The sequence below is a fragment of the Callithrix jacchus genome, chromosome 17 (genome assembly GCF_049354715.1).
Source record: "Callithrix jacchus isolate 240 chromosome 17, calJac240_pri, whole genome shotgun sequence".
Taxonomy (NCBI): Eukaryota; Metazoa; Chordata; class Mammalia; order Primates; family Cebidae; genus Callithrix; species Callithrix jacchus.
In genome coordinates this window covers 41,033,028-41,059,790 of record NC_133518.1, presented here as the reverse complement: position 1 = coordinate 41,059,790, position 26,763 = coordinate 41,033,028, and the positions used below count along the sequence as shown (strand labels likewise).

At 38.1% G+C, this 26,763-nt stretch overlaps 1 protein-coding gene across 1 annotated transcript in view; it reads right to left on the bottom strand.

The window, feature by feature from the left end:
• SLC9A9 (solute carrier family 9 member A9) overlaps positions 1 to 26,763 on the bottom strand; it is a 588,021-nt gene that overhangs the window by 291,187 nt on the left and 270,071 nt on the right. Inside the window, exon 9 of the mRNA XM_002759520.7 lies at positions 1,593 to 1,681. Within this exon, the coding sequence (XP_002759566.1) occupies positions 1,593 to 1,681 (89 nt within the window). The remainder of the gene's footprint in view (positions 1 to 1,592; positions 1,682 to 26,763) is intronic.

Sequence of the window (26,763 nt, the reverse complement as noted above, 5' to 3'; positions counted from 1 at the left end):
CCCTCATGTCTGCCCAAGTCATATTCAATTATCTTAAAATTATTTTGCCTAGGACCCTTCAATGACTTCCTGTTACGGGCTGACCTATGTTCCTCCAAAATTCATATGTTGAAGTCTTAAACCCCAGTAATTCAAAATGTGACCTTATTTGGAAACAAAGTTATGAAAAATGTAATTAGCTAAAATGTGCTCATAGCAGAGTAGGGTAGGCCCCTAACTCAATATGACCAGTGTCCTTATAAAAAGAAGAAATGTGGTGGTAGACACACACATTGGGAGACTGCTATATGAATATGAAGGCAGAGATTGAAGTGATGTGTCTACTCAAGGAACACTACAGATTCCAGAAATCTTCCAGAGGCTAAGAGAGAGTGATAGAACAGATTCTCTTCCACGGCCCTCAAAAGGAGCTATCCTGCCAATACCTTGATCTCAGACTTTTAGCCTCTAGAACTGTGAGACAATACATTCCTGCTAGTAAAGCCACTCCCCATTACCTATGGGTTATAGTCTAAAGTCCTCTAAAGTCCTTTAAAGGACTTTAGACTATAACCCATAGGTAATGGGGTTATATAACCTATAGGTAAAGGACTTAGGTAAGTCCTTTCATGAGTTGGTCTCTGCTCTCACTGAATCCCACTTGCTTCAGCCTTGCCCCATTCACAAGCTGTGCTGAACTATTTACAGAGCTTCCACTGGCTGCTCAAGAGATATTGTCCATGCTGACCCTTTGACCTTAAATGCCCTTGTTGCTACCCTCTGCCCCATACTAGAACCCAGATCTTTACCTAGTTAACTTCTATTTGCATTTCAAGCTCCAGGTTGGCCATCGTCTCTGGAAACTTTCTCCTGACTTTCTCAATCGTAACTGTAGGGAGATGTCTTACTAATGCTCCTTACACAAACTATACAGGTATTTCTATGACAGCACTTATAAAACTGTGGCAAATTGTTTGCTACACATCTGTGTCCTCATCAACAGTCTTGATAATAAACCTCTTGAAGGCAGGATCATAAACTATGTATTCTTGTATTCCTAGTAGCTAGCATGGTGCTTGGCACAGAGTAGCTGTGCAGCAAATGTCTGTGGAAAGAATCTGTGTGTGTTTATGTGCAAATATCCAAACAGATGTGTTCTTGGCATAAGGGAGATACATTCTGTTTGTGTGACAACTGGCAGTTGAGTTTGCTTGGCATCAAAAGCACCCAATTAAAGACCAAACCTCACTTCCTTCTTTTTCTTCATTTCCTTCTCTCTATATAACTACCCAATCTCACATGCTTTATAACGCTTTTAGATGTAAGTGCCTGTGAATTATTACCAACTGTAGGTCTTTCATCTTCAAGACTGACAGTCTAAGTTCAACATCTCTCAGGAGGGAGAGACTATTATAACTATATTTTTGCTTACCAAGAGAATTGTTAATGGTTATCCTGGAGGGAAAAAAATCTATAAATATCCAACGTGTAATGAAGCCTTGAGCTTACATTTTTCCTTTACTAATGAAATTCTTTCTGACTATAGTGCCAGAATTGCTACATAACCATTACACAGAAAAGATACCAAGTCTGTAGTAAATTTTTTCTTTTACCTGTTTAGTTCTCACTTTGGAATCCGAAGACAGATTGTTGTAGGTATAATGTGCCTGTGTGACTCCACAGAAGAGAACAGCAACTATCCCTGAAATTAAAAAACAGATTAGTCAAAACCTATTTTCTTTTTGATCTAAGACAAAGAGTAGGGAGGGCTATTCCAGCTGGAAAATAGACTTGGTGTCAGTAGATTAAAACTGCTAGTAATTACCATGATAATAAAACCTAGGTCAGTCTTGCTACTTGCTTTAAACAGGGTTTAAACAGGGTCCTGAAGGATTAAAACTAAAGAAAAGCATTAAGAAGCAGATTCTAAATAAAAATGAGAAGTACATTCTTCCTGGAGATAAACAGGTCCCTGTTCATGAGCTAGTAAAGTTATATTTGAAAACTTGAACAAAGGACTGCATAGTCAACCCTGGGTTTTTCCTAGGCAGTACTAACTACTTTGCTGGATTTTATACTAAATACTGGCAGATTTGCTGCAAGATATTTGTTTTTCACTGTATACTTTGGGTAGCCTGATGAGATTCTTGTCATACCATGATTTAGTATTAAATGTCATGAGTGACAAACCTAAGATGTCTACAAAGGTTTTCCAGCCACTGCCAATGCTCCTATTTGCCAAGCAAGAGAGAGGAGACCTTGTTTGCTCCTGTTCCTCTTTGGGAAGGCTGGGTGATCTGTCCTGCTGCTGAACACACTCAAGACATTTACTCCTCGAAGAAAAACTGGTCTGTTCTTGTGTGATTCCTACCAACAGTGGACCTTTAGCTGCTTCTTGGCCATCTGCAGGGTTTATTTCTTAAACCACATACCAGCTTTTAATGTGACATGAAGTCACACATACACTAGATGCTTTCTGGAGACAGAGGAATAGTGACCAGGAGGCCAATGTGCTATCTGTCCCTGGGCTCTGTTATTCTCGGTGTTATTGTCCCTGGACTGGAGTGGGAAAGCAGTGGTATATTCACTCTACTTTGGATTAAAGATTAGCTTAATTATGGGAAATTGGGCATAGAGGAGGGCTTTGGGAAAAACACAAGATATAAGTATTCCTCAACTCAGACCAAGGGGATTGAATTGAATTTTAAGCAGCAAAATCTTTCCAACTAAAAACACTCATAAATTAAATGCTGATGATTCTTAAGAGTATAGAGATATGTGAACTGAATACTGATATTTCAAGTGAATCTGCAACAAAGAATTTTTTAAAACTGAGCTTTTTAAAAAAATATGTAAACTGTATCTTCTACTTACATGTTGGTTATATTTCAGGTCAGCATTGGATAAAATATTGCTAACATATATTTACATAAGTGTTTAGAATCTACATGCCTTATTGCCTTTTAACATTATGCTTCAAATTTTAGACAAAATAATTAAACAAGTAGAAACTTTTACCATGAATTATCTATTCAGTAGGTAATTCAACAGATTTTTGGTAACTTCTCAGTTTCTTAGCATCTCTTCAGAATTTCTAAGGCAAAATGCTTATAAACTATTTTACTCTTCGCAGAATTTCTATTTTAAAAAGCAATGAATACTAGGGAAAGTTTTAGCATGCTGAAGCACTAAGTACTTCAAAGCACGAGGAGGATTACCCTGAATACTATTTTGGCAAAAATCGTTTCTTTTTATTTATTTAAAAATGCGGCCTCTGTCGAGTGTGTTGTCTATTAGAGGTTTTTCTGGGTGAGGTTTTGCTGACCCGTTCACTGTTATGGGACTGTTTTGACTAGATATTGAACCGTAGACAAGTAGTGAATAAAAGGGCAAGTGTATGTGTGTGGATAGTGAATAAATTCATTGTAAAAACCAGAATAGTAACAAAGAAGTATTACAAAGGATAAGGAAGGGGCTAAGATTGTCTGAATACCTACTGTGGGCCGGTCTAACAAACAGGCTCAGAAATGATTAAGCAGCCTCTCCCTCTGCCTTCCTCCTTTTTAGTAATAGCACCTCCATTCTTTCTGCAGCCCAGGAGGAAACTTTGGGACCACTCTATACTCTTCTTCTCACTGCACATCAGCAATTTCGTTTATTTGTCCTTCAAAATGTAACCCTAAGCCCAAATACTTCTCAACATCTCCATCCCTAGCATCTCTTTTCAAGCCACCACAACTTTTAGCCTGGATTACAACAATAGCTTCCTAACCGGCCTCCCTGCCTCCCATGGAAGCACTTGGCAATAGTGCTTCTTTAAAAATGAGTAAGACCATGTCAGGCCTTTGCTCAAAACTTTGTAATGGATTCCTATGGCTTAAAAGACCCTGTAGGATCAATTCCTGCCTCTTCCCCACTCCCCACAACTTGCTGACCTCTTCTCTGACCATATTCCTTCACCCCTTCCCTTTCACTATCCTCTTTAACTGTGTTCTGTTATGGGCCCTTGCACTTCCTTCTATGTCCCACTATTTGGAAAGCTCTGCACATATCCACCTGGCTCCCTTCCTCCTTTAGATATCTGTTTAGATGTTGCATGAATAGACAGGTCTTCTCCAACCACTCTGTACAAACTGTTCACTTTCATCATTCTCTACTTGCTTTATTTTTTCCTATATTATTTACTGCTATCACTTGGCTCCCATTTCTCTCTTGTCTGCTGCCATGTAAGATGTGCCTTTTACCTTCCACCATGATTGTGAGGCCTCCCCACCTACATGGAACTGTAAGTCCATTAAACCTTTTTTTTTTTTTTTTTTAATAAATTATCCAGTCTTGAGTATGTCTTTATCAGCAGCATGAAAACAGACTAACACACTGTATCACAAGGCAAAGCAGAGGGATTCTTTGTTTCGTAACCCTTAGAGCAGTACCAGGCACATGGTAGGCATTCTGTATTTGTTGAATAAATGAGTGAATATTCCCATTTCTACTGAACAAATAAGACACTAAAGTAATTTACTCAAGGTCATCTTGAAAGTGGCAGAGCTGAGATCAAATAGCCCATAGATTTCCTGTGCTTTTCTGCCTACATTAGATCATCTGTTAATGTTTTAAGGTGATCTTAAGCCATCTAAAAAATATCATTTCTGATATCCCAGGAACTAGCCAGAGATTTTATGATAAAGATTACATATCTGAACTAGCTGGGCTTATCATTAGAGAATATTTTTCTTAGTGGCTGCACTGGTTATCATTTCCTCGCCTCCAGTAGAAAACTAATAGGTGGTGATGTTGCTAAATACCTTTTGAGTCTTGTGTGGATGGATATGGCATATAAACAACAAACAATGGGGAATGAGCCTACATAACCAGAGGCTTGGTGTTGTAATTAAAAGTAAACAACAGGGAGGAGGATCCAAGATGGCCAAATAGGAATAGCTCTGGAGTGCAGTTCCCAGTGAGAACAGCACAGAGGGTGAGTACTCACCACATTTCCAAACAAGTTTTCACTGCCCACAGACCAGGAGATTCCCAGGCCAAAAAGCACCGTGAGTTTTCAGCCTGGCAGTTTCAGTTGGTGCTGGGTCTGCGCACAGAAACTCACACAAGTCTAAGCGGCCGTTTCAACTGGCACCTGGAATGCCTGGGAGACAGAGCCGCCCATTCAACTGAGAGGGAAGGGGCTAAGACAGGAAGCCAGGCGATCTGGCTCAGTGGGTATCACCCCACAAAACAAGCAATCTGAAATGCTCTGGATTGAGAGTTTCACAGCAAGCACAGCAGGAACCAGGACAGTTCAGCACAGTGGGGGTGGGGTGGGGAAGGGCGTCCCCCCCTACTGAGGCAGTCCACCACTACCGAGGCAGTTCTCACAGCAGCTGATCAGAGCCTGCGGCAGCTCAGAAACACCTCTGCTGGCACACTGTGACTAGACTACTCTGTGCGGGGTAGGGCATCTATGAAAGAAGGCAGCAGCATGACAGGAACTTGTAAATAAAGCCAACCTTCCTAAGACAGAGCACCTGGGAAAAGAGGTGATTATGAGTTCAGCTGCAGCAGACTTAAAGGTACCCGCCCAACAGCTCTGCATGGAACCATGGAGCTCCCAGTATAGCACTTTGCTCCATAAGGGACAAACTGTCTCCTCAAGCAAATCCCCAATCCCTGTATACCCAAAGAGACACCTCATAAAGGAGAGCTCAGGCCAACATCTGGTGGGTACCCTTTAGGGATGAGGATAGCAAGGAAGAAACTGGAGGCAACCTTTGCTGTTCTGCAGCCCCTGCAGGTGATTTCCAGGTTAGCAGGGTCTGGAGTGGACCTCCAGTGGTCCTGCAGCAGAGGGAACTGACTGTTAGAAGGAAAACTAAGAAGCAGAAATAAATAGCTTCAACATCAACAAAAAGGATATCCACTCAGAGACCCCATCCGAAAGTCACCAACTACAAAGACCACAGGTAGATAAAGCCACTAAGATGGCAAGAAACCAGCGCAAAAAGGATGAAAACACCAAAAAACAGAATGCCTCTCTTCCTCCAAGGGATCACAACTCCTCACCAGCTAGGGATCAAAGATGGATGGAGAATGAATCTGATAAGTTGACAGAAACAGGCTTCAGAAGGTAGATAATAACAAACTTCTCAGAGCTAAAAGAACACGTGCTAACCCAAAGCAAAGAAACGAAGAACCTAGAAAAAAAGGTTAGATGAGATGCTAACTAGAATAAATGGCTTACAGAAGAATGTAAACAACTTGATGGAGCTGAAGAACACAGCAAGAGAACTTTGCAAAGCATACACAAGTTTCAATGGCCGAATCGACCAAGCAGATGAAAGGATATCAGAGATTGATGATCAACTCAATGAAATAAAACGAGAAGGCAAAAATCGAGAAAAAAGAGTGAAAAGAAATGAACAAAGCCTCCAAGAAATATGAGATTATGTGAAAAGACCTAATCTACATTTGATAGGTGTACCTGAATGTGACGGAGAGAATGAATCCAAGCTGGAAAACAGTCTTCAGGATATTGTCCAGGAGGACTCCCCCAACCTAGCAAGGCAGGCCAATATTCAAGTCCAGGAAATACAGAGAACACCACAAAGATATTCCTCAAGAAGAGCAACACCAAGACACATAATTGTCAGATTCACCAGGGCTGAAATGAAGGAAAAAATGCTAAGGGCTGCCAGAGAGGAAGGTCGGGTTACCCACAAAAGGAAGCCCATCAGACTCACAGCAGATCCCTCTGCAGAAACCCTACAAGCCAGAAGAGAGTGGGAGCCAATTTTAAAATCCTTAAAGAAAAGAACTTTCAACCTAGAATTTCATATCCAGCCAAACTAAGCTTCATAAGTGAAGGAGAAAGAAAATCCTTTATGGACAAGCAATTGCTCAGAGATTTCGTCACCACCAGGCCTGCCTTACAAGAAGTCCTGAAAGAAGCACTAAACAAGGAAAGGAACAATCAGTACCAGCCACTCCAAAAACAGATCAAATGGTAAAGAGTATCAACAAGATGAAGAAAATGTGTCACTAATGGGCAAAACATCCAGCTAGCATCAAAATGGTAGGATCAAATTCACACATAACAATATTAACCTTAAATGTAAATAGACTAAATGCCCCAATCAAAAGACACAGACTGACAAATTGGATAAAAAGTCAAAACCCGTCGGTGTGCTGTATTCAGGAAACCCATCTCACATGCAAGAACACACATAGGCTAAAAATAAAGGGAGTGAGGAAGATTTATCAAGCAAATGGAGAGCGAAAAAACCAGGATTTGAATCCTAGTCTCTGATAAAATGGACTTTAAACCAACAAAGATCAAAAGAGACAAGGGCATTACCTAACAGTACAAGAGTCAATGCATCAAGAGGAACTAAAGATTCTAAATATATACGCACCCAATACAGGAGCACCCAGGTACATAAAGCAAGTTCTTAATGACCCACAAAGAGACTTAGACCCCCACACAATAATAGTGGGAGATTTAACACTCCATTGTTAATATTAGACAGATCAATGAGACAGAAAATTAACAAGGATATCCAGGACTTGAACTCAATCTGGACCAAGCAGACCTAATAGACACCTACAGAAATCTCCACCCCAAATCCACAGAATATACATTCTTCTCAGCACCACATGGTACCTATTCTAAAACTGACCACATAATTGGAAGTAAATAATTCCTCAGCAAACGCAAAAGAACAGAAATCATAACAAACAGTCTCTCAGAGCACAGTGCAATCAAATTAGAACTCAGAATTCAGAAACTAACTCAGAACCACACAACTTCATGGAAACTGAACAACTGGCTCCTGAATGTTGACTGGATAAACAATGAAATGAAGGCAGAAATAAAGATGTTCTTTGAAACCAATGAGAACAAAGACCCAATGTACCAGAATCTCTGGGACACATTTAAAGCACTGTCTAGAGGGAAATTTGTAGCAATAAATGCCCACCAGAGAAGCAAGGGAAGGTCTAAAATTGATACCCTATTGTCAAAATTAAAAGAGCTACTGGAGCAAGATCAAAAAAATTCAAAAGCTAGTAGAAGACAAGAAATAACTAAGATCAGAGCAGAACTTAAGTAGATAGAGACACAAAAAAATTCCTTCAAAAAATCAATAAATCCAGGTGCTGGTTTTTTGAAAAGATCAACAAAATAGATAGACCACTAGCCAGATTAATAAAAAAGAAAAGAGGGAAGAATCAAATAGATGCAATAAAAAACAATAAAGGGGATATCACCACGGACTCCACAGAAATACAAACTACAATCAGAGATTACTACAAACAACTCTATGCACATAAACCAGTAAACCTGGAAGAAATAGATAAATTCCTGGACACTTGCACCCTCCCAAGCCTAAACCAGGAAGAAGTTGAAACCTTGAACAGACGAATAACAAGGGCTGAAGTTGTTATTAATAGCTTACCAATAAAAAAAAGTCCAGGTCCGGATGGGTTCACAGATAAATTCTACCAGACATAAAAAGAGGAGCTGGTACCACTCTTCTGAAACGATTCCAAACAATACAAAAAGAGGGAATCCTTCCCAAATCATTTTATGAGATCAACATCATCCTGATACCAAAACCTGGCAGAGACTCAACAAAAAAAGAAAACTTCAGGCCAATATCCACGATGAACATAGATGCAAAAATCTTCAAGAAAATACTGGCAAACTGATGACAATAGCACATCAAAAAACTTATCCATCATGATCAAGTAGGCTTCATCCCGGGGATGCAAGGCTGGTTCAACATACGCAAGTCTATAAACGTAATCCACCACATAAACAGAACCAAAGACAAAAACCACATGATTATCTCAATAGATGCAGAGAAGGCCTTCGACAAAATTCAACAGCGCTTTATGCTAAAAACTCTCAATAAACTAGGTATCGACGGAACATATCTCAAAATAATAAAAGCTGTTTATGACAAACCAACAGCCAATATCATACTGAATGGGCAAAAACTGGAAGCATTCCCTTTGAAATCTGGCACTAGACAAGGATGCCCTCTGTCACTACTCCTATTCATTACAGTATTGAAAGTTCTAGCCAGAGCAATTAGGCAAGAAAAAATAAATAAATAAAAGGTATTCAATTAGGAAAAGAGGAAGTCAAATTGTCTCTATATGCAGACAACATGATTGCATATTTAGAAGACCCTATCATCTCAGTCCAAAATCTCCTTAAATTGATAAGCGACTTCAGCAAAGTCTCGGTAAACAAAATCAATGTGCAGAAATCACAAGCATTTCTATACACCAATAACAGACTGACAGAGAGCCAAATCAAGAGCGAACTCCCATTCACAATTGCTACAAAGAGAATAAAATACCTAGGACTACAACTAACAAAGGATGTCAAGGACCTCTTCAAGGAGAACTACAAACCACTGCTCAGTGAAATAAGAGAGGACGCAAACAAATGGAGAAACATTTCATGCTCATGTTTATAAGAATCAATATCATGAAAATGGCCATACTGCCCAAAGTAATCTATAGATTCAGTGCTACCCACATCAAGCTACCAATGACCTTCTTCACAGAAATGGAAAAAACTACCTTAAACTTCATATGGAACCAAAAGAGGGCCCACATAGCCAAGACAATCCTGTGCAAAAAGAACAAAGCTGGAGGCATCACACTACCTGATTTCAAACTAAGACAAAGCTAGAGTAATCAAAACAGCATGGTACTGGTACCAAAACAGAGATATAGACCAATGGAAGAGAACAGAGGCCTTGGAGGCAATGCCACTCATTTACAACCATCTGATCTTTGACAAACCTGACAAAAACAAGTAATGGGTAAAGGATTCCGTGTTTAATAAATGGTGTTGGGAAAACTTGCTAGCAGTGTGCAGAAAGCAGAAACTGGACCCCTTCCTGGCATCTTACACTAAAATTAACCCCAGATGGATTAAAGACTTAAACATAAGACCTAACATCATAAAAACCCTAGAAGAAAGCCTAGGCAAAACCATTCAGGACATCAGCATAGGCAAGCACTTCATGACTAAAACACTAAAAGCATTGGCAACAAAAGCCAAAATAGACAAATGGGACCAAATTAAACTCCAGAGCTTCTGCACAGCAAAAGAAACAATCATTAGAGTGAACTGGCAATCACAGGATGGGAAAACTTTTTTGCAATCTACCCATCTGACACAGGGCTAATATCCAGAATCTACAAAGAACTAAAACAGATTTACAAGAAAAAAACAAACAAACCCATCCAAAAGTGGGAGAAGGATATGAACAGACACTTTTCAAAAGAAGACATATATGATGCCAACAAACATATGAAAAATGCTCATCATCACTGATTATTAGAGAAATGCAAATCAAAACCACATTGAGATACCACCTCATGCCAGTTAGAATGGCGATCATTAACAAATCTGGAGACAACAGATGCTGGAGAGGCTGTGGAGAAATAGGAACAGTTTTACACTGTTGGTGGGAGTGTAAACTAGTTCAACCATTGTGGAACTATGGTTCCACAAATTACTGTCACATAAATTACTGTCATTAGTATGACTCTTACAAGCCAAACACATTTTGAAAATGTCTATCTATACATCTATTATCTCTAAAATTCTAAGCCATAGAAACAAATTCAAAGTTGACTGTTTTCTGCTTTATGAAAGTACATTTTAATTGTCACTATGGTTTTATTTATTTATTTTTTGAGAATCTTATTTATTTTTTTTATTGCATTTTAGGTTTTGGGGTACATGTGCAGAACATGCAAGATAACGCCTGTGAGCACTAGTTGTGCTGCTGTTATGTGAGGCCCTAGATAGTTTTCTTAAATTTTCTGAACCTCAGATTCTTATGCGTAAGAAAGAGGGTGAGAGGGACCCTCATGGGACTCAGAAGTGCTTTTTGTGCCAGTCATCAAACTAGTGTCTCAGCTCCAAAACCACCCATCTTTACTCTCTCTGTGAACCTGAGTACATGGGGCCCTACAAACCATGCTTCCTTTGCCAGTGCTGTTGGGTTCTGCCAGTATGAAGTGCCAAAGGGTAGCTAGAACCCAGTGGGAGAGAGAAGGGCTTGCTTTTTCCTATTTGCTTGCTCTTTCTGTTAGCTTCATCTCAGCAATGACACCCCTCAGAGAGGGCAGCAGCAGCCAGGCAATGTCCTCAGAATTCTGGATCCCAGTCCAGTGGTTTCCTCGTAGGAGCTTTTAGATTCACTTCCTTTGGTAATTCTAGAGTTCACACTTGCTTCCTGTAAGTATTACCTCTCTGTTACCTTTGTGCACACTTTGTACCTTTTCAGAACTCCACCAACTGTCTACCCAATTTCATGAATTAAACTCTGTCAATAGCCAGATTGTTTCATTTTTTTCTGAGTGAATCCTGAGTGATATTCTCTTGTGGGTATCTTCTCTTTCTAAACTTTGATAGTTCTCAGCAATGATTGACAGTTTTCCATTTGAAAATAAGATCCAACTCGTATCTTCCCTGTCATAACTGAGACAATAGGGAACACCAGGGGCAGCCAAGACCCTGTGCTAAGTCCCAGAGAACTAGGACTCATCCTCTTTTCAATCCTACCTGTGGTTGGAATTGATATTTTAAAAAAGGGATGTGGTTATTTGGTTTGGCTATGTCCCCATCCAAATCTCATCTTGAATTGTAGTTCCAATAATCCCCACATGTCATGGGAAGGACCCAATGGGAAGTGATCAGAGGATGAGGGTGGTTTCTCCCATGCTCTTCTCATGATAGTGAGAGAGTTCTCACTAGACCTGATGGTTTTATAAGTGTCTGGCATTTCCCCTGCTCGTACTCATTATTCTCTTGCCACCCTGTGAAGATGTACCTTCTGCCAGAATTGTAATTTTCCTAAAACCTCCTCAGCCATGCAGAACTATGAGCCAATTAAACCTCTTTTCTTTATAAATTACCCAGTCTTGGGTATTTCTTCATAGCAATGTAAGAATGGACTAATACAGTAAATTGGTACCAAGACTGGGGTGGGGCACTGCTATAAACATATCTGAAAATGTGGATGCAACTTTGGAACTAGGTAAGAGGCAGAGGTTAGAATAGTTTGGAGGGCTCAGAAGATGACAGGAAAATGTGGGAAAGTTTGGAATTTCCTAGAGATTTGTTGAATGGCTTTGACTAAAATGCTGATAGTGATGTGGACAATGAAGTCCAGGCTGAAGTGGTCTCAGATGAGGAACTTGTTGGGAACTGGAGAAAATGTGACTCTACACTTTAGCAAAGAGACTAGTTGCATTTTTCCCCTGCCCTAGAGATCTACGGAAATTTGAACTTGAGATAGATAATTTAGGGTATCTTGTGGAAGAAATTTCTAAGCAGCAAAGCATTCAAGAGGACCTGGAGCAAAAAAAAAAAAAAAAAAAAAAAAAAAACAAAAAAAACTGGAAAATCTGCAGCCTGACAATGCAACAGAAAACAAAACAAAACAAAAAAACCTTCTGGAGAGAAATTCAAGACCACTATAAAACTGTACAAAAGTAATGAGAAGCCAAATTTTAATCACCAAAATAATGGGAAAATGTCTCCAGGACATATCAGAGACCTTCACAGCAGCCCCTTCTATCACAAGCCCAGAGACTTAGGTGGGAAAAAAAAAATGGTTTTATGGGCCTGGCCTAGGCCCCACCCCCTGCTCTGTGCAGTTTCAGGACATGTGCCCTGTGTCCCAGCTGCTTTAGTTTCAGCTTCCACATGTTATGGAGCCTGTGGGTGCACAGAAATCAAGAACTGAGATTTGGGAACCTCTGCCTAGATTTCAGAGGATGTATGGAAATGCCTAGATGTACAGGCAGAAGTGTGCCATGGGGTGGAGCCCTCATGGAGAACCTCTGCTAGGGTAGTATGGAAGGAAAATGTTGGGTTGGAATCTCCACACAGAGTCTCCACTAGGGCACTGCCTAGTGGACCTGTCCTCCAGACCCCAGAATGGTAGATCCACTGACAGCTTGCACTATGCACCTGGAAAAGCTGTAGATACTAAATACCAGCCCATGAAAGCAGTTGGGACAGGGTTGTACCCTACAAAGCCACAGGGGTGGAGCTGCCCAAGGCTGTAGGAGCCCAACTCTTTCATCAGCATGACCTGAATGTGAAAAATAGAGTCAAAGGAGATCATTTAAGGTTTAATGACTGCCCTAATGGATTTTGGACTTGCAGAGGGGATAGTGACTTTGTTTTGGCCAATTTCTCCCATTTGGAATGCAATGCCTGTACCTGCATTATATCTAGGACGTAACTAACTTGCTTTTGATTTTACAGACTCATAGGGAAAAGGGACTTGCCTTGTCTCAAATGAGACTCTGGACTTGGACTCCTGGGTATTTCTTCACAGCAGTGTGAGAATGAGCTAATACACAGCTTTTATACTGGAACAAGTGATTTGGAGACAGAAATATGCTTGACCTAGAACTATTAATGAGGCATAGCCTAGACTTGGCTGTATATCTTTCAATTCCCAATCCCATAATACTTCCAAAACACAAGCACTGTCCTATGATGGAGTAGCTACCTCAATGTGTGAGAAGTTCCCATCATATGTTTGAGGTGAAAGATCATCTGCCAGCATTGTCATAGAAAGGATTCTTTACTTAAAGTCTAGATTTCCTCCAATTCGGCAGGCCTGTCATTTTCCTATGTATTACTTCAATAATCCACTAGGATGAATGCTTCAATTTAGTCTCTTTTTTTTGTCAAAGAAATAATACTGGTTCCAAATGAAACCTTTAGGCATTTTGAATAGAGGCCAATTTTCTCAATAAGTGAAGACAAGATAAAGGTATATGATGTAAAAATTATTTCAATTTTAAACAAGTCTTTTAACGTAAAATTTTAAAACCTATTCTTACCATATCTTCTACTCATAAGAACTTAATTTTTTCGAATAAGTTAGAAGGTTTAAAAAGAAACTCGGAAAGTTTTCTTCATGTGGAAAAGGATGTTTCTAAATCTCTAGACCACAAAGCTTTAGGTCAGAGGGCATGGAAAATAGTGGGTTCTGATGACTCTGCCCAAATGACAGAGGCAGTTCACCCCAAAGGAATCCACTCCCTGTCTCCTTGTCTCTGACAGCTGTTTCTTACTCCTTTGCTTTGCTTGTTCTTGTCACTTCCAGGCTTTACTTAATTTACAGCTTATATTACTGTCCTCTCTATATATCAGAAGCCGCTTGACCCTACCTGGAAGTGCAACTGTGGCCCAAGAATCAACATGTGGTAATGATTTCAGGACTCAGCCCAGTGTTCCTTGTATATTAATGTACATCTGAATCACCAAATCACCTGGGGAACCTGTCAAAATGCACATTCTGCTTCAGTAGGTTTGGGGTGGAGTCCCTAATTCTGCATTTTTATACTATCAGGGGATGTCCATGATGCTGGTTCTTTTAGTAGATACTAAATACTAAAATATTAAAAGAGATTTTCCCCTTATTCTTCACCTTTTAGCATTTTGGAACAATTATAAGACATCTTCAAAAGAGTAGCACAATTTTTGTTACCCTTTTCTTTTGACTTATAAATATCTTTTGCTAACTTCAAAAAATGTTTTAACATTATGTTTTTGTGTTTTATTCTTTTTCCTTTTCTAGCTTTCCAGAATTGACATGGTTCTGTGAAGTCATCTTAGTTTCAGAAAGCAATTATTATCAAGAAAATTTGAGGGATTTAAAAAATTTTTTACTTTATTTTAAAAGTATTTCCTTCACATCCCAGCAATATTGGGACGTGAAAGAATTACTTACATAAAATAAAATTGATGATATACTTTACCACCAAAAAGTTAAATAAAACTTTTCCCTTCAAAAAAAGAAAAAAGGGAAAAACCAAATCATATCCTTTAATCACAATGTTACAAGGCTGTCATATTTTTTAGTACAATGTTGTAAAATTGAAAATTAACAACAAAGCATAGGCTAAATAAATGTATGCATTGGAGATTTTAAAATGCATTTTTCTAACTAAAATTTGAATTGAGGCCAGGCATGGTGGCTCATGCCTATAACCCCAGCACTTTGGGAGGCTGAGGTGGGAGGATCACCTGAAGTCAGGAGTTCGATACCAACCTGGTCAACATGGTGAAACCCCATCTCTACTAAAAACACAAAAATTAGCCAAACGTGGTGGTGTGAGCTTATAATTCCAGCCACTTGGGAGGCTGAGGCAGGAGAACCGTTTGAACTTGAGAGGCACAGAGGTTGTAGCAAGCCGAGATTGCACCACTGCACTCCAGCCTACACAACAAGAGTGAAATTCTGTCAAAAAAAATTGAGCTGAAGATGAAATAAAATGTGAAATTTCAGATTCTTTAGAAGTAAATAACAATAAGTTTATACCACATATCCTATCAAAACCAATGGAATAAAAACCAAATCATTATTTAGTAGAAAACTGATCATCTTCTATGCATTTTATTAGGACAAAAAGGTTGAAAATAAGTAGACTATTTACTTCAAGAAACTGGACAAGGAACATAAAAATAGATCCCACGTAAGTAGAAAAAACTTAAAGAAAAGTGTAAAAGCCACAAAGAATATATGGAAAGGAGGACTTGGTCAGTAAAATAGAGTTGTAAAGTAAGAGTAGCGTCCATGCCTCTCAGCCCCTGTGGCATCTTGGGCCTCAACGCTTCCCAGGTTGCCATTCTCTGGCCATGGCTACAGGCGTAACAGAGGTGATATTGGCCAATAGCTTCACCCTGCCGAGACTTAATTTTCTTATCTGGCTAGTGGCTACCTGTCTCACAGGACTGTTTTGAGTATAATACAATGATGGATATTAAAATGCTTTACAAACTAAGTACTAATAAGTAAATATAAGGTTTTGCTATAATTATTAGGAGTAGATAAAAGGAAGAAGACAAGAAAGAACAACTTGGAGAAACTCATTTCAGGGATAAACACAGCAACATTTCCTATTTAACAAGTTACTGGGAGATGAAATAGTACATGCTTTGCACATTCTATGCCCTTTTTCACCTTTGTTGTCTTCTCTTCACCTTTAACTCCCACATCAAGGAAAGCAGGTAGAAATGTGCTCGTTAATCCTAGTAACCTAAACTTAGACAATTCTCAGTAATACCACCAGACTTACATGACCGAGTTGGTATCTGCTATTTATCCACGCGATTGCTAGTTATCTATTGAGATCCTATACTGAGCAGAGCACTGACCATGTGTATGGGGAACAGAAGAATGAATAAAGCAGGCCTTGGCCTCAAGCCGCTTTCTGTCTCATAACAGAGAAAAGGTATACACAAAGACATCTAAAACTGGGTAGAATACTGGGTGATAAGTAAGGAATTCTGAAAGGGAGTAATTTCTTTCAGGCTAGAAAAGCTGGGAGAGGGATACAGAAAACATTTTGGTCTTGAAAGATGAGAAAAATTTGGGAGTACAGGTTCATGGGTAGGAAATTCAGTAAGAGCAAAGGGAAAGAGACAGGTGATTGTGGGTGTGTCTGAGAAACATGTACTTTACCAGCACACTTGGGTTTTAATCCATTATAGATAGGGAATAAATACACATGAATTAATTAAAAAAATTTTAAAATACAAAACAGGAGAAACAACTAATAAAATCTATGCTTAATTGTTACACTAATTATTATAAGCACTAAAGTATTTATTTTTCATGTTTTATATTTCATAAAACTAGAAATATAAAATACCTAGTATATCTACCCTCTGCTGGTGAAATATTTCTTCATTTTCTTTTCCAATAAAAATAAAATCTGATCATCTGTTTCCATCTCTGCTGGAAAAACAAGCAATCCTTAAATGCAATTCTTGTTTATGTTACATGTCCAAGATCTTAGATTTAAATTGTACGTATGGGGTCTTGCCGCAATGATGAATGCATTCAACTACATACGTCTAGGTCCATGTGGAGCGGCTCATGCTCAACAATATCTGGGACCTAAAATAAATAAGGAGCTCTGAAAGAAATCAGAAGCTGGCCTACAAAAAAACATAATAAGAGCATATGACTCTTGTTTGTGCACAAACTGCCTTTCAGTGTTTGCACAGTGAGATTTCAGTGGTGGGCAAAAGCCCCCAGAAATTGGCTGCAGGGACTCATTTATGCAATTTTGGGTAAAAACTAGAACTAACACTTTTTGATACTATCTAAAAGAACTGTTTTGAAAAACCACAAAGAGGCACACAGTTAAATTCAAGTTAATTGGCAAGCAAAGAAATTTAGGAAACAGCATGAGGAGGTCTACGATTCTTCGGGGAAAAATAAAAACTCTACTGGCAAGTAAATTATTTCCAGAGAGATCAATTTTCAGAGAACAATTAATTCCTTTTGTTTAACAGAGTACTATTTACGCTGCTCTCTATGACTCCTACTTCTGGACCCTCTCGGAGAGCATTAGTGCTACTAAATGCAGTATATGTCTACTTGCTTGCTGGTAAGATCAAACTTCAATGTGTGGTTGTAAATTATGTAAGAAAAAATGTACAATACTGGGAGTCAGAAGACCAAGGCTCTACCTGGTCATAGTTCAGACACTTGGCTAGTTTGATGACTGGTGCAGTTTAAATCCATTGCCTGTTCCATTGCTTTCTCCTCACTAAATTGAGGAAGGTAGTCTGTTTAGTGGTCTTCAAATAGGGGTATATAAGACAATCCAAGTAAGGGGGAAGAAAAGCCATCATAATTTTAATAAGCACCTTTGTATATTCTAAGGTAATACAATTACCCTTGTGGACAAAAAAATGAAAATTAATATACAAGCATATGTTACAAAATAAACCTTTTCTTATAAATTAAAATGATGTATTTTCCCACAAATATTTATACTAATATTATGTTATGTCCTGATCATTGCTCTATGTTAACACATAGAGGTCTGTCTCCTTGTAAAATTTCTGCATATTCTTTTATGATATTGAGCGCTGGAATTTATCCAGTGATCACGCCATTGGATATAATAAACCTATTTTATCTTATTTGTTGCCAATAAGGGTCAGGAAACTCTGGCAAGCAATGCTCTAGATGACCTCTAAGCACCTTCTAGTTGTAAATGTCTGTAATATAAATGGTTCCGTTTTTACATTTGCTTCAAGGTCTGCATACACGGGAATGAAGAACTGCATGGAGTTTAATAGCTTCACTTGACTTCTTGTCAACTAGATTACCCAGGGTCTCCCTCTTGACCTCTACCTCCTCAAGGGCTAGGTCCCTGACCTTCTGTATTATCACTGACCCATAACAGTGCCCAACGCACATCAGGTACTCAAATACACATTTGTCAAAGGAATAAATTTCTACTTCAAGAAATGTTTATGTGCTTTGAAAAGAACACAGGGAGATTAATCCTGATTCTCACATGCAAATAAATGTTTATATGAATTTATTCCAGGCAGGGTCCATTGTCTTCTAACATTTAAATATTTTTATTCAAGACTATTGCCACCTACAGCCTCTGCTTCAGATAACATTATTCCAAAATTCTTTTCTCATTAAAAGTTGATGAAGCCATCAGATACGGAAGTAGAAAAATAAGTGTCTGTCACATGAAGCATGCTTTTCCTTGACATTAAATGCAGACTTGAAGAGTTTCTAAGACTAGCGAATACTGCATTTTTGGACAGGAATATTGATTATATCACTAGAACACAGAAAGAGAAGAAGAAAGAAAAAAATGTGTCTTGCTCTCAGATGGTCCTCTGAGGGGTTATTTTTCCATGCCACACTTTTATTTATTTTTGATCTAGTAAAAAGAGACATTTCTGACAGGTTTTCTACAACCACTGAAAGTGAACCTGGAACTGAGAAGTCAAAGATTTAACAAAATGGAAAACTCCTTCAGGCGATATGAAAGTATCCAACTTTCCAGAGTACAATTACTGTCTAATTCAGCATGTTTGGCAACTCCATAGTTGGCAGATTAATAATGCATCTGTGGAATATAAGAACATCAACACAGAAAACAGCATGAAGCTATGTTCTTATTTCTGATTCCTCCAATGCTGAGTAGAGATATGCGTTTAAGTTTTACTTCATGTCTACATTGCCAGGTTTAGAAATTTTTGCTTAAAAACATCCTCTATGTAAATTCTTCATAACATAGTAATGAGTACTTACGCAAATTAACGAGTTCTGGAGAAGAAAGAAAAACATGTTTTGCTTCGATCCCTGGGATGTCACCTCAAGTTTTGGTGTTTATCAGGCCTACCCTCCTTGTCCTGGTCTCTTTTTGGTCCCCAGTTCCTTGGAGTCAGCTAACACATTTAATCATTGTTGCCTAACTCTCTGATCAGCAATCTCACCCCAGATGTCCAGGCCTACCCACTGTACTTTCCCATGTGGATACTCAACCCTTGTGCATAATTCTGAAGGCTCTGGCATGAACTGATTATCGTGTCTCCTTTTGGCTGCACGTATTCACTCACTTCCATGCTCCCTTTTGGTGAAATGAACAACTGACCCAACAGACATAAAAACCTGGCAATTATCCTTGACTCCTTTTTCTTCTTCACCCCACGTTGGTTATTTGTGCCATTTTCTGACAATTTTCTACATGCCTGTGCCGAATATGGGGTCTTGGGAAAGAGTTTTCCCTTTTCCCCTATGTCCCCTGGCACCATGAAGAGATGTTAAATAATGACCAAAAACATTTACAGTGAAGAAAGCAGAGGTAAATTTGTCCACCACTTTAGCTACATGTGCAGGTTGTTTGAATACGGAAAGAAGAGCTATTTGGTTCAAGGAAGTGCAGGTGTGAGTTAATGAGTTATGTGAGGAGACATGCTTCACACCTGTGTTTATTGACGTGGCATCATTGCATGTTTGCCTTCAGTTCAGTGTGCTGGTTAACTAATCCCCTTGAGAATTTTAGGCGCCATTTCTGCAGCTTAAACACCTAATATTTTGAGCCTCAGGGTTTTGTTTTTTCTGGCTTGGAAAACACTCACTTCACCTCATCTGTTGGTGAATTGTCGGTTAAGTTGCAATCATCGGGTCCTGTCAACATGCGGGCAAACCAGTTTTAAGGTAAGATGTTGGCGATGACATGTACTGGAGGCTAAGACTGGCCCGATTTGTTTTGAGAAACAATTCAAACTAAGTTCCCTCCTGGAGATTTGTTTTATTTACTGAGCTCCAGAAATACATTTCCTATCCAGTCATGTAATGCATCAGTGGCAAGCCAAATGGAACACGTTCACCTCTGAGCTAAAAGCCTTCTTAAGAGTTTGAAAACAATTTTTGCCCAAGTGAGAAATGATGAGATGAGAAGTAATAAGCCAACTTACTCAGACAAGTGAAATCTCAACTTGTTCAGTAATAGTCATTTCATTTGGAAATCTCTCCTATCTATTGCAAAATAGACTTTCCCAAGTTCCTCCTTTTCCTGACTGCTTACTCTGCAAAAGCCTTTCAAGAACTGACTTGATAAATACATAGCACCTGAGTTTCCAAGTGCAGCTTTTCCTTCTCATGGCAATGTAATTAGGCCCCTGTGATTTGAGACCAATAGAAGAACAGGCTTAGAGGAAGGGTTTGAGATGACTTAACTATTTGTGTTGTAAACACAACTTGCGTGTGCTGAGCACCTCTTTCTTTCAGACATCTTGGTCAATTTCTTAATGAATGGGTCAGTGTTAGTTGTTTTTAACTTTCTACACTTTAAATTTTTAAAGAGCCGTTTACGTTCTAGAATCAGGCTACAAAACTCAGCAGCATTACTTAATAATCAAGACTTTTTCTTCATATTTTTGGATGCCTGTTTTCTTAGATGGAAATCCATCTAAGCTGAGTAAATTGTGTTCTATACTGTTTAACTTTTTGTATGAGAAAATGAGGGATGCCTGCAGCCCTCTTCCCCCTCCTTTGCCTCCCATGAACATAAAATTGCCCTAGGAATCTAAAAATGGAAGCTGACTTTATTACAGCAATGCCTGGAAGCAGAGAAATCATTAGACATGGTGTCAATGTTGCCATTAGAAATCTTTTTCTTCGGGTGTTTAATGATAGTCCCCGAAAGTTTGCTTCTGGCAAAAACCTGACCCCCAAGGTCTCAGCTGGGGAACAGATTATAAAAATGAATTTTCAAACAACCTGTCCAGTGTGCTTTTAGTTATCTTTATAAATTGAAATGCAGCTTTTATGACAGGTTTCAATTCCATTAGAGATTATGCTATAAATAATACTGCTGAAATATTTTCAATATTCAATTTAAAATGATGGCTCAGTAACCTAATCACTTTTAGAAAACAGTCACAAGAAAAATTCTACCTGATCCAAAATCAGGTAGGCATGTATACCAGGTACCTTGTGGAGAGAATTCTTTAAGGTCATGTATTTACCCCAAAGCCACATTCTATATGTGTACAATGTCCTTCTATTACAAAGTAATAAAGTCCTTGTACTTTAGCAATAAGGAAAATAGAGATCCAATTAAAAGGGTGAATTATTCCAATCCTTTATCAAGTCAGCTGAAGACGCAGAAACCAGAGACACATCCCTTGGTGACTGCTTTTGTAAGTACAGCAGACACATCCGTGTATGTTCTCTTCTTTCTGTGCTCTCTGGGTTTTCAAGAAGTCCCTAATATTCATCTCTCTTCTGACATTAGGGACTTCTCCCAAACCCAGAGAGCATAGAAAGAAAACATACATGGATGTGTCTCATCCTCTAGAAAGACTTCTCACTTGCATTTTATATTCTGCACAATCTTCCCAAATAAAAGTTTTCTCGATGTACTTGTATATTTTAAGTAGCAGAGATTCATTTTTCTGGGTAATAGAAACAGCAACTTTCATTTGCATGTCTAAAAGCCACTTGTTTCTATAAAACCAAGTTCTTCTCTGTGACTATTGAACACTGGCAGGTGCAATTTCCAAGAGACTGAGATGAGGTGGCTGCAAATGTGGCCCTTGAAGTAAAAGATGATCAAAATAAATCAAATGATCATCATCAAATTAGTAACAACTGAAAGTGAATGCAGGCGATGTGTTAATGAGCGAGCTGCTTACACTGAAGTGTTCATGATGAATCTGATAAGAGGCTGAATCGGAAAGGATAATGAACATGCAAACTGTCTTTAAAAGCTTGATTCTTTTTGTTTGTTTATCAGCATGCACCTGGCATAAAATGGTCCCAAGTATCCTAGCCTAGAGGATGTGCTGTCTTTGAGACTCTCTTCCCTTCTGATCTGTCACAAAGTTATGCAATTTCTTTTGTTGAAATACCTCATGGACTATTCCTTCCTTTGTACCATTTAGATTTCTTTGTTTGCAAGTAATAAAAACATTCTCTGGCTAGCATAATCAGAAAGGAATTTATTGGCAGGAAGTATAACAGCTCTTAGAAAAGAGGCATCATGGCTGCTCCAGGGATCTGGTGGCAGGAATAAATAAATAGAGGGTCTCAACAGGGCTCTGCTATTGGAAAGGACAGGTGCCAGCAGTTATACATCCTGCTCTCTCCCTCCTAAAGTTTTACATACCAGGGGAAGAGTGTCTAGTTGACCTAGATTCAGATGTCGTCATTCTCTTTGTCAGGGGAAGGTGGGACACGTTGATTAGAAGATGTTATCCATTGGAGTCAGGGGTAGTTTCCTTAGAAACATCAGGATGCTATTACCAGTGGAAGTGAGAATGTGTGCTGGGCAGCCAGAACCAACACATGCCCACCACATTCCTCTGACAGAGCTCTTCCTTTCCTGCCTGGATGTCTTCATTTTTAACTTAATAATTGTGAAAATAAAGTTATAGAATAATAAAATTTGCATCATTTACTTGATGTATGGATCTGCTGTGAAATATTTGGGCTGGTGGATGTGTAAAATCTATAGGAATATTATCAGGCACAGAATGCTTACTATAGTATAAAGGGATCTGTTATTCAGATTCTACAAGTTTTTTCTTTTGTTGAGTGAAAATTATTCATTCTACTGCTCAAACGGTATTTATTTTGTGCCTAGGATGCTTCAGTCATTCTTTCGGTGCTGATAATGCCCTCTGGAATCTGACAGTCTAACTTCGGCCATTAATCCTAATTCTTCATCAGCTCTAATTCTGTGCTTTAGAACTACAGAGAGTAAATCAAATAGCTCCGTGCAATCTAGATGCACATATACAAACAATAACCAGATAGAAACTATAAAGAAGTTCCCATGTACTATAATACCCCAAAATATAAAGTAGCTAAAAAGATACTTAACAAGACGTGTAGGTCTAATATGAAGACAACTATAAAAATTTACTGAGAGCCATAAAATAAGTCTCAAATAGATGGAGAGTCATATTCCTGGGTGGGAAGACTTGATGTTATAAAAATGCCATTTCTCTTCAAATTAATCTAAAAATTTAATGTACCCCGATTATAATTCAAAAATTATTTTCTGTTTGGAACCTGTTATTTTCAAGTCCATCAGTAATGATAAATACATAAGAATAGCAAAGGAGCTTTTGAATATGGGGAAGAGAAGTGAAAGATTGACCTACTAGATATTAAAATAAACCATGAAGCTAAAATAATTGACACAGTGAAGATCAAACATTGAGTGGAACAATGGAAAGCCCAGAACATACAGATACACATACACATGCATATGTGTACACGTGCACAGACATTTTAAATAGGTAAAAGTTGGTGGGGGCCAAAACAAGTGACATCATCTGGGAGAAAAACCAAATTGATACTATACCCTACACCTCATATCAAAACAAATTCCACTTGGTTTCTGATGCAAAAACAAAACCAGACCACTTTTAAAAGAAATTATACATTATCATTAAGAAACATTTGGGTTTTTTATATGTTTTTTCTTATTTTATTTTTTAGGCTGCTAAGTTTGTGGACATATCATTTACTTGGGTTTTCTAAGGAGGCAATAAAATTAACCACATTAAACTTGAAAATGCCTAGGCCAATGCCTTTTCCTTTACCCAAACGAACAAAACAGAACAGAGTTAAAAGGTAAAGTATAAATTGGAGAAAATTTATAGCCTATGTGACAGTCAAAAGGTTAATTTTCTTTTATTGTTGTTTTAGAGACAGGGTATCTCTTTGTTGCCCAGGCTAGAATGCAGCCATGTGACAGCTCACTACAGTGCTGAACTCCTGAGCTCAAGCAATCCTCCTGCCTCAGCCTCCCTGGTAGCTAGGACTACAGTGTATGCCACCATGCTCAGATAATTTCTCTCTCTCTCTTTTTTTTTTTTTTTTTGTAGAAACAGGGTGTCACTATCACTATGTTGTCCAATGTGGTCTGGAACTCCTGGGCTCAAGCAATCCTCCTGGCTTGGCTGCCCAAAATGCTGGGATTATAGAAGTGAGTCAGTGAGTCATTGGTCCTAGCCAATTTTCTCAATAGAGTAACTAAACTGCAATGTGACAAAGATAAGCATCTCAACAAGAAAAAAGTAACAAAGGGCATAAACTGGTAGCTCACCAAAGAAGAAATACAAACAGCCAATGACATGTAATTAAAGAAGCTTTCCTTCATAAAAATATAATAAATGTAAACCAGAAGAAAAAGAAAATAGAACTTGCTTATCAAATTAGTAGTGATGAGTAAGATTTGGGCTGGTGAAGATGTGAGTGAATGGGCTTGCTTTCACATTGTCAGTGGAAGTACAAAGGGATACAAATTTTCTAAAAGACAATTTGGACAAATTTCTCCAAAAATTTAAATTTTAGAGTTTTTTAAACCAGACATTTTATTTGTAGGCAGTTATATAAATAAAAATTCTTATCTCTAGCTATAAGGATTATCATTGCAGTAATCATAATATTAAACCTTATAAACAATCAAAATGCTGTTACAATAAATTATATCAAATTCTTATGATGTAGTAATAAATGTCTCAAAAAACTTCACTATAAATTTTTTAATGCTCCATTCATTGCATTTTTTTCACTATAAATTGTTGAGTGAAAAAAGCAAGTTACTTAAAAATAAAAAATATATACATATATGTACTCATGAGTATATTTAGGTAGACATATTAAGTGCATGTGTGTGTATAATTATATATATATAGTTAGCTAGACACAAATATTAACAATTGTTATTAATATGCAGTAAGAATATAAGTGATTGTAAATTTATTTCCTTCTGTAAATCTGCATTTTCTAAATTTTCTACAGTGAATATGTATTACCTTGGGTGTAAGAAAAAATTGAAATATATTTAAAAACAGATGTACTTTGTTTAAAGTAGCAGAACTTTTTTTCCAAATAGAATTGGATGTGAAATCCCAATTTCTGAAACCAGTAAAAGGGGTGAAGTACAGGTAGGTGGCCGAGAGCCCTGCTCACTAGGCAAATGTCCTTGAGGGCCCACTTTGAAAGCTCAGGGCTCAGGGAATTCTGCTGAGAAATCACTGCATGTTAATACCAGCTCTAGAAGCTACATTAAGTGTTGTTAGTGAACCCATACAAGGCCCCATGATTGCTGGTTACCTCTGTAGTTACTCATAAACTACTTAACAGCTCTTTCCATTTTAGTTTACTACATAAAACTTTTTTTAAAGTTTTCCAGATTTTAGCTTTGTATCATATTAGTTTACCAATGCATTCGAACTAAAAGGATTTTATTATTACATGGAAATAATTAGAAAATTATAGTCTGATGCCACGCCCTCAGATTTTATTGAAAGCTGATATGAGAAATGACCATATGAAGAATGAACATTTATCTTCACTAAAGTTATTATTAAATGCATTATATTTGTCCATTCTGGTGGTCAAAGTCTCTTACATACAGATGCATGCAATAAATTCTCCTAAAATTTTAGTATGGAAAAAAAGTTTGCCCATTTTAATAAAAAAGCATGACTTTAAAAAAATAATGCTGTATTGTTCCTACATAACTCATCATGTTTCCCTTTTGGCTTTGACTGCTAGAAAGCTCAGAGCTATATTTATTGCCAAACCACAGTAATGAACAGCTGCCTAATTTTGCAGAAAAATTCTGTCCCAGAGCCCTTGAGTGTTTACCCTCAACTAAATGGTCCTGTGATGTGCATAGCTTATGTTATGAGTTGTCACAAATCCAATTTGGAAACAGGCAAGGATTAAATAATAAACAAACAAACACATAAGTAATTTGGACTAAGTAGGCTTGGTTTTTGGCAATAGAAAATGCTCACACCTAGAATTTGGTTTGTAGCAAATATCTGTTAGGCACACCACCTTAATCTAGTGGACTCCTCTGGAGTGAGTCTGTACCTGGGTGCAGCCATGGACACTTGGGTCTTTCTGCTACTGAGGTTTATACCTATATTCACCCATCCCATGATGTTGGCTCCTTAGAAGGTGGTCTGTGTGGCAGCTCAGTAAGGATATCAGGTTGAAAGGGTATGAAAGAGCAAGGATCAAGTAAACTAGCAATTTATTCAGTTTCCCATGGATCTTAGCCTTTAATATAGTTAACAGAAGAAGATCTTGCCGAAAGGGACAAGGAAATAGACAATTTTCACACAAATTGCCAATTCTTAGGCAATGGTGTGTATGTGTATGTGTGTTCATTATAATATCCAACAGTAGATTAAAAAATATTAGGTGAGTTAAGATACTTTTTTACCTTTCTAGAAGGTCAAATATTTATTCTTATTGTCAATATTACTTAGATCATTCTATAAGTTAAACTTGAATAGAATAAAGAATGTGGAAGAAAGGGAACTAATGTTTTTTGAATGACTATGATGTAAATGATTTTTCTACATTATTTCATTGAAAGGACATGACCATTTTTTTCTGAAATGCATAAGCTTTCCAGCTAACTCCT